This window comes from Wyeomyia smithii, chromosome 2, assembly GCF_029784165.1.
Source record: "Wyeomyia smithii strain HCP4-BCI-WySm-NY-G18 chromosome 2, ASM2978416v1, whole genome shotgun sequence".
Classification (NCBI taxonomy): Eukaryota; Metazoa; Arthropoda; class Insecta; order Diptera; family Culicidae; genus Wyeomyia; species Wyeomyia smithii.
In genome coordinates, this window is record NC_073695.1 from 280,707,220 (window position 1) to 280,715,619 (window position 8,400).

Below are 8,400 nucleotides of genomic sequence, written 5' to 3' on the forward strand. Positions count from 1 at the left end.
GTGATGGCTTCAACACAATTTTACCTTAATATCATCGAATAACAAGTGAATACAAGTATTTTCTCGTTTTGTTATAATTTGTAGCGGTTTGCTGGAATTATTGTTATTTATTAATTTTGTATTTGCTGTAAGATAAACAATAGATAACCTTCATTCCCCACGTAGTAGTTTTTTATCGCTATCCTCAACAATAATGTAAGTATCAAAAAAGTTAGCTATAGTAACGCGAAAATAACAAATCATATGCACAAAGTGTCCATATACGATAGAAAGCTAAGAATATCTACTACAAACACTTTTACACTTTTAAAAACTAGGCCGTTACGGTGAATATATATATATATATATATATATATATATATATATATATATATATATATATATATATATATATATATATATATATATATATATATATATATATATATATATATATATATATATATATATATATATATATATATATATATATATATATATATATATATATAAATACGAAAATAATTAGAATACAGTCAGAGGTATTATATACGAACGCTTTCCATCAAATTTCCGTGTTTTGTGATTTCTAGAACATTGTTTTCATTTCATTCCTGATGCTGCATTCCATTGTATGAAAACAACATTTTAGTATTTATTTGAACTTAGGTAAATTCGCATAATGAATTTGAGCTATAATCTCAGAACATCGTGAAAATAAACGTAAAAAAAATAGTAACAACAGACCTATAACCATGATTAAAAAACAAAATTAAATAAATGTTCCTTATTCACTCAATCATCACCTGCTTCAAAATAACGACCCATAAACCGTACATCATAAAATGAAATTTAGTAGGTATATCAATTTTTTCTGAAATATTCCTTAACCCAAACCGCAAACCATTTACATATATATCGTTTGTGGTGTACACGACAACTCAAGGACCATCTGCTAGCTCGTGAATACACTATATTATCTATTTTTTTTAGGTACAACCTACGTACTTTACATATCAGTAATGGGTTTTGTGATTTTTGACTATCGCAAACGTATATAACCTCTTGATAAAAAAAAAAACAAAAATAACAAGCTCTATTGAAAAGCGACCCGGGTTTCATGATGCGAATTCAAATAGCATAAGTGACATATATCAAATCAGCCACAAAACAATGTTAAAACTATTTCAACGCACTCAAAGTATTATTTCTTAGGCTAGACCGTCCAGATGAAAATTAAGTTCCAGTAATAAATTAGTTATTAGGAGAAAAAAAACACATTTTAGCGAAGAAGCAGTTTTTTTAACAAAATGTATTTTTATATCAGCATAAATATTTCTATACACAAATGAAGTGTAAATATGTTTTTTTAAATAAATTTAGCAAAAAACATGAATAAACAATCTTAAGTCTCCAATTATTTTTATTCGTGCACGACAACAATAAACTCGTTCGATTTATTAAAAATTTGTTTTTTTTTTAATCTTTTATTATAATTCTGTTGAATGTTCCTCACATTCCCTTAACAGAATAATAACTCTACTTTAAATTGAAATCGACCGGTAGTTTTTCCCTTTTTTATAATATTAAGTTATTTGATAGTTGATTCGAATGTGTGCTACTACAAAATACAACGATTTCAAGATATGATGAAAAAGTTCAACAAAAATTAGATACACATCATCACCCGCTTATATATCAATCTAAACAGATGTTTTTTTTTATTCAAGGAAAATCCATATCTACATCTGCGAGTAACGCAAGAATAGGAGAAACGTAAGTAATATTTACATTCATTTTTTTCTTCACAATTTCACACCATTAAACCATAATGAAAACATAATATGATACAGTAAATGAAATATCTGCTTGTTTTGGAAATTTCTGCCAAAGTTTGTGTAAAGATTGGATCAACGGTTAAGATGCAAAGATCAAAAATTCGCACCAACGTTTACTGTTTGTATATCTTTCCCATCCCCCTAACCTGCTGCGCTTTGTCTATGTTAAAAAAGGATAAACCTGGTTAAAGAATTTCAAATGAGATTCTGGGTCTGTGCCGTGCTTTCTGTAAAACACGAACTAGTAACACGATATCTTATCTTCCGTTTGTTCAAAGAGCACATTGAAAGTATACAAGCAAAGTGTATACGAGATGTTTATATCCTCTCATTAATAGAAAATCCATACTTTGTTTAAAGAATAAACTTTTGATTTTTCGACCAGCAATGCTTTATGCTGTACCGATCTGGTCAAGTTGTAGTTCAACAAAGAAAAAAACGCTTCAAAAGATTTATAATAAAATTCTGAAAATGATTTTGAAGCGTCTTTCTTGGTTTGGTACACTCGAATTACACAGACTTACTGGTGTTGAAACATTAGAAGCTATGCCAAATAAAATTACTTACAATTTTCGACAAAAATCGTTGAAATCCTCAATTGCTACGATAAGCTCTCATTATAGCCAATAAGTTAGCAATTAAATTAATTGTTAGTTTACTTTCCTTTATTGACAAGTAGGTTTAAATCCCTACGAATGATAAGTCCTAATTGCGAAAGCAAACAAATCCTAACAATTAAAATTACAATTTTTCTAACAGTGTTGAGAAGTCACCATTTGTGATTGGACACACATACTCATTATTTACTAATATTTATCATAAATACTTAAATTACTAACAACCCCCTCATGAAAGAATTTAAAAAAAACTTCCGTTTGTTTTTCCTCGGTGCCTTTTCCATTAGGCCATCTTTAATGGTGGTCTATTTTTAAAACATTTTGTTTCTAGATTCACATTAGCGAAACCTGAATAGAACCAGCTAGTAGATACAAACATTGCGTTCTCCACATCGGTATTTTACTTCTTGTTGGTTGAAAATTGCTTGTTGTCATTTGTCCTGTAACATGTCACACGTGATTTGTAACATGTTACACATAATGTAACACGAACAATGTAACATGTGAAATATTATGTAATATGTAACATGTTGTTGTACATGTAAATGTGGTACACGAGATATGTTACATCTGACATGCTATGTCTTTCAACAATGTGAGCCATTTTATACGAGTTACCGCCATTTTCTTTGTCTTTTACTAATCTTGTGTACATAGATCACTCTGTTCCGAAACGATTCAAGGATTCCAGTGAAACATATCTGAAAAAATAACTTATTTCGCAGAAAAACTGTGACTTTTATGTACTCTCATGTTAAACCACTTCATAATCTTTATATAAGAACATTTTGATTGAATGAATCCGTTGAATACACAGTAAAAAAAATTTACATTACTTTAAATGCACATAAATGGAGCATTGGAAACCATGTAATATTCCGTCTGGCATTATATTCACATGCAATGTAAATGAATATATTGTGAATTTGCATGCATATTTATATTCGAAGCTTTAAGTTTATATCAATTAACGTACAAATTTACATGGCTTAAAACGACTCTGTATTTTGCATCATTAACGGTGTGAAATTGTATATGTTTTTCACTTTATGTGCTAGAAACCGTTATGTGCTTTCATTTGTATTAGTTGTAAATTTCATTTTTTGGTACTGTGTAGAATTTATTTTTCGAAAATTGCTTCTTCTGAAAAATTTTCCCAATGGCACATAGACCTCTCTGTTCCCAAACGGCTCAATTAATCTCAAAACTCAACATGATTGTATATTTAAAACCACTTCCAGTTGGTTTCAAAGAACGATACTGGTGTAACAAGACAGGCAAATTCTGCGTCTTGTATTAACAAAAAGTCACGTTCAGATAGCGAAAAATAGCTTTCAGGTTTTGTTATACGCTAAAAACGACAATTCCCCGTACATATATCTAATTGAAACTTGTTTGTCTTATATGTCTAGAATTAAATGTTTTTCAATCATTGATCACTTTGCCGGTGTCTTCCGGTTTCTACGAAAAATGTTGAAAATAATCTTTAAATATTTCTAAACTAACAACAGTGATCGAACCGACAACAGCGGTGCTGGAGAACAATTACTATCAACTACCACTGTCGACACACCTTCAGCAACGCTTATCTTTGTAAATACATCTCCAGCTTCATTTTCACCCGAGTCGGGTATCTACAGCGATAGTGATTGTAAAAACAAAAATACTACGATACCTGTGATGCTGCGTCCGAAAAACTTTCGCAATCCGGATCTACTGCAGTCTACTTTCGAGCGGGATCCACAAATATCAATCCATAGTAGCATCTATGATGGTAGCAGTATTTATTCCACTGAGTCCGGTGGTGGTGATCCGGATCAAATTGGACTACCACCAAGCAATAGAAACCGCTGGATTCCATTACAACAGCGAGACCTATTAGAACGACAGGCAAACCTACTTGTAGCAGGAGCAAATATCAGGCGGAAAAGAGAAACAGAAATTTTCTAAATCAATGGTTGATTCGAAATAGCTACTAGAAAAGTTGATGGAGACAATTTTTAAAAGTCCATTTAGGACTAGATTTCACAGACGAGGAAAACATTATTTAATTTTTTTTTTCATCTGCCAAGTACATGAGATGTTATAGAAGAATTCTGGTTTGCACCATTGCTAATATTGAGTTTCCTCATGCTGATAATAAAGTACAACTGTATGAGAAGTTAGCTGATAGTTGTCTAAACAACACAACGAATTCGTCAGAGTCAAAACGATGTTTTAACACGACGGAATATAAAATACCAAAGCTGAGAGATTCTACAATTGCATCGCAGTAAAATAAGATACCAAGGCTGCGGACTTACAATTACAATTTACGCATTTATTAGAATTAGTTGTAAAATGTTCGTTTGCGACATTTTCGAAGCTTGTTTCCTTGTACTTTTGTAAATCAGTGCAATTCAATAATAGTTACTGGATTATTACACGTATCTAGAGAAGTTAATGGCCTCGTTAGGGTGAATAAATGATTTTACAAAACAAACCTGCAGTAAACTTCAATCATTTCAAAACGAAATGCCGAGTAACTGACTCATGACTACGAATACTGTTTTATTTCATGGTTAGTCCTACTATAAAGAGACTTATTAAGAATCATATCCGAATAGCATAGCATAGTTGAAAAAAAAGAACCTCACTAAGTAACTGCTTTTTTTACTACGACAAGCAGCCTAGAAAAATGATATTCTTTTCGTCTGACGTAGCCTTCGCAGTAAGCTGTGACAATTGTGGTTTTGAACCAAATTAAAATATGCGATGACTGGCCATTCACGCTAATCGCTAATAAAGTGTTCTCTGGAAGTAGTTCTTGCATAACTTTTTAAAAGACCCCAAGTAACAGTACCTACTGTAACTGTAACTGTAAGTAACTGCTCTCTCACTCTGTTTCGTTGAATACAGCGTCGTTATAGGAGTTTTCAATGATTTCTGGCTTAGCCTATTTTGCAAATAGTAGCATCTCTCTCACTCTGTTTCGTTGAATACAGCGTCTTAATAAGAGTTTTCAACCATTTATTGCCACGAATCGAAAGCTTATAATATTGCCGAGCGTATTACGAAAATAGTAGCATTTTTTCCTTTATTTCCTGAAAGGCACTGGGTTTGCCAAGCTTATTACGATAATAGTAGCATTAAAAATGTTTAAATATCTTAGGAATTATTCAGAGAGAAAGTAAACCTAAAAGTAGGCCTTACTCATGGATTTACACAGAATATAAGCTTGATAAACTATTGACAACAGCTTTTTAACTCCAACTATTTTTGCCTATAATTATCTTCAACAATAGAAGCGATACCGAAAGTACCGATCTGAAGCAGCCAATCACCAAGACTCAACGTTTGAAAGTTTTATTCAGGAAGAAGCGCACTACATCAAAAGACGATCAATTGGTCGATAAAGACCTAACCACCCCCACTCCAACTTTAGCTGAGCCAGCTCATTCTGTGGAACAACAAAGGAGCAATCCTGGAAACGAGGCAAAACTTCATGAGTCAACTACTTCCAAGGTTTGTTTAGTATAGCTTTTTTTATTTTACTATACAGTATTTTTCTATATTCTATGCATTTGAAAGACAAAATGAATAAAAGTTACTCATATATTTTACTGTCCATCTAAATAAAATCCAATTTTTTCAATCAGGATTTCTTATTCTGCACAAATCAGAACTATCCTTAGAGTGTTAGAAATATTAATAAAAATAAATAATAACTAGTTCGAAATAATCCAAATTTTTCTTCAATGCAATAACTTTTCATTTATAACATACCTACATCACAAAATAAACTTGTTAATTGTAAAACGATGACGATGATAAATTATAAACTATATAACTTGGTCAATATTACATTAATACATTTTTACTCTCATTTGTTGACACCCTCAACCATAGGCCGACGTGCCAACACTTGTTTATGCTGAATTGGAACTCAAGCCGGCAGAGTACAATTTCCATGCCAAGCCAGAAGCGACTGAATACGCAGAAATCCTCTACGTCCAAAAGGCGGATGCTGGCCTTGAAAATGTAAATGCGAAAAAAACGAAAACGCTTACTGGAGCATCGACAGCTGAACAGTCTAGTGAATAAAAATCAGTAACGTATGCAGGCCCAAAAGAAAACCAAGTGTAGAGGTTAAAGAGAAATAGACTCCTCCTGATCACACAGAGCCAGATTGTTTTCTAAGAGACGACAGATGATTTTCCATTATCATGAAACACCTCTCTCAGGCCCGTAGCTACCTAATGGGCTAGAGGGGGCTTAGCCCCCCCCACGCGTTTGTATTGCCCCTAGCGATTTTTTTTCTAATTCATATAAAAAAGCAAATACTTCAACTATTCACATATTCTAGATTAGATTTTGTATATTTAGGCCGAATGTATTTCTTTTAAATTACTTATTTAACAATAAAACTTCAGTGAAATTTCTGTGCCCCACCACGCAAAACAGAGTAGCTACGGCTCTGACCTCTCTATGTTAAACATAGAACAAACACTCTCCTTACCCAGTTTTTTATCATTGCCTGATTGTTTGCTACCTTTTACAGTTTTTAGACGTAATATTGAACCGTTCTATGTTTGTGTCTGCATCTTAGGGTCTACGACAAAAAAAAAACATAAACTAGTTAAAATTGAAGCCTGAAACGCACCAGTGTAAAAAAAACCAGCTAGCTGGCATCCCGCCATGTTTCGAGGACTAACATCTCAGCGTGTGTGTAAACGAGAAAGCATATCACCGCCACTTTTCATACGCATAACATAGCATCTGTCAATGGGGCCCGAAAATCGCGGATCCGCAGCGATGTTAGCTGCGATGAAACAAAGTAAATAAGATAGAGATGCCAGCTAGCTGCAAAAAACACTAGATTTCACAGGTCACTATTTATGGTATTTAAATATTCCTAACAAATACATTTTATGCTTATAATATTAATGACTACTTTTGCTCAAACTCTTTAAAAAACTTAAAATACAAAAAAATCACATGTCAAGCGGCGTTTTTAAACATACCCTGTTAGGAACAGACACACTTTGCTGAAAAGCGGGTACGAATATTCTCGGTTTAATATCTAATAATAAAAAGTCTGATTCATTATTACAGACATGATATATCACATAGTGATAAATTTTAAAAACGTGGATTGAATAATAAACAATTCATCGAGACTACTTACACTGAAAAACAACACCAATTGCGTAAACCATATGCTTTTCAGGATTTTAGTAATTCTATTAAATAGTGTATTTTTTGCTTCAAAGTTTGAATAAATATAGTTGAAACGTGAAAGAAACCAGTAGAGTATATCCGTCCATTTTATGAAAGTATTTACAAAAAACGTATGCGAAACTTAATATATTTGTACGATTTAAGCTTAGGTCACCAAATAAGAAAAAAATATCGAATAAAAAGTCTTTTTGGAACAATGGTTTTATTTGAAACGATTTTTAAGCACTAACCATTCTCCTGTGAATTGAGGGATTTGGGCTAACGTGAGAACCATAGGATAAATTTTATTACATGAAAATGTTGCATTAACCCTGAAAGAATGAATGTCTTTTTGGGAGAGGCTTTCAGCTGAGTTCATATGCTGGTTCGCCTCTATGAGGTGAAAATTTCTCCTTTTTCAGTTATCCGCACGATAATCACAAATGAAAAAGTGCTTTTTTGTTACAATTGCCACCTGAATGTTTTTAAAATAATATGGAAACAGTTTTTGTAATCGAGTTACTATTACTTTTTCTGGAAAAATGTTGTGCAAATTTTCTCACGAAAGACACGAAAGCAATGATTTAAAAACAAAATTTCATTTTTTTTTTGTCTCTGTGATAATTGAACTACAATATATTTATTTTTCTCTGAAGAGTCACAGACGAAATTTGTTTTTTTTAGAAACAAAAGTATTCTCCCCACAGAGTAGTCACGGTGATAATTTAAAGTATGAGTGGCATTTTGTCTTAGAATAGTCACTAAGT

The 8,400-nt window shown here is 32.3% G+C and overlaps 1 protein-coding gene across 3 annotated transcripts; it reads left to right on the forward strand.

Annotated features, from left to right (window-relative positions):
• The first annotated feature begins 1,471 nt into the window (after positions 1–1,471).
• Positions 1,472–7,583, forward strand: LOC129724917 (uncharacterized). Of its 3 annotated transcripts, XR_008727982.1 has the most exons (4): positions 1,472–1,755; positions 3,946–5,293; positions 5,719–5,938; positions 6,323–7,583. XR_008727982.1 is itself a non-coding variant. In XM_055680196.1 (3 exons), exons 1-3 carry the CDS (start codon positions 1,691–1,693, stop codon positions 6,515–6,517), a joined length of 480 nt encoding a protein of 159 aa, XP_055536171.1. In that variant the 5' UTR covers positions 1,492–1,690; the 3' UTR covers positions 6,518–7,583. The 3 variants fall into 3 exon arrangements, 1 of the variants encoding a protein (XP_055536171.1); XM_055680196.1 differs by lacking the exon at positions 3,946–5,293 and having other exon boundaries at positions 1,492–1,755; XR_008727981.1 differs by lacking the exon at positions 1,472–1,755 and having other exon boundaries at positions 2,958–5,293.
• Positions 7,584–8,400: the final 817 nt, after the last annotated feature.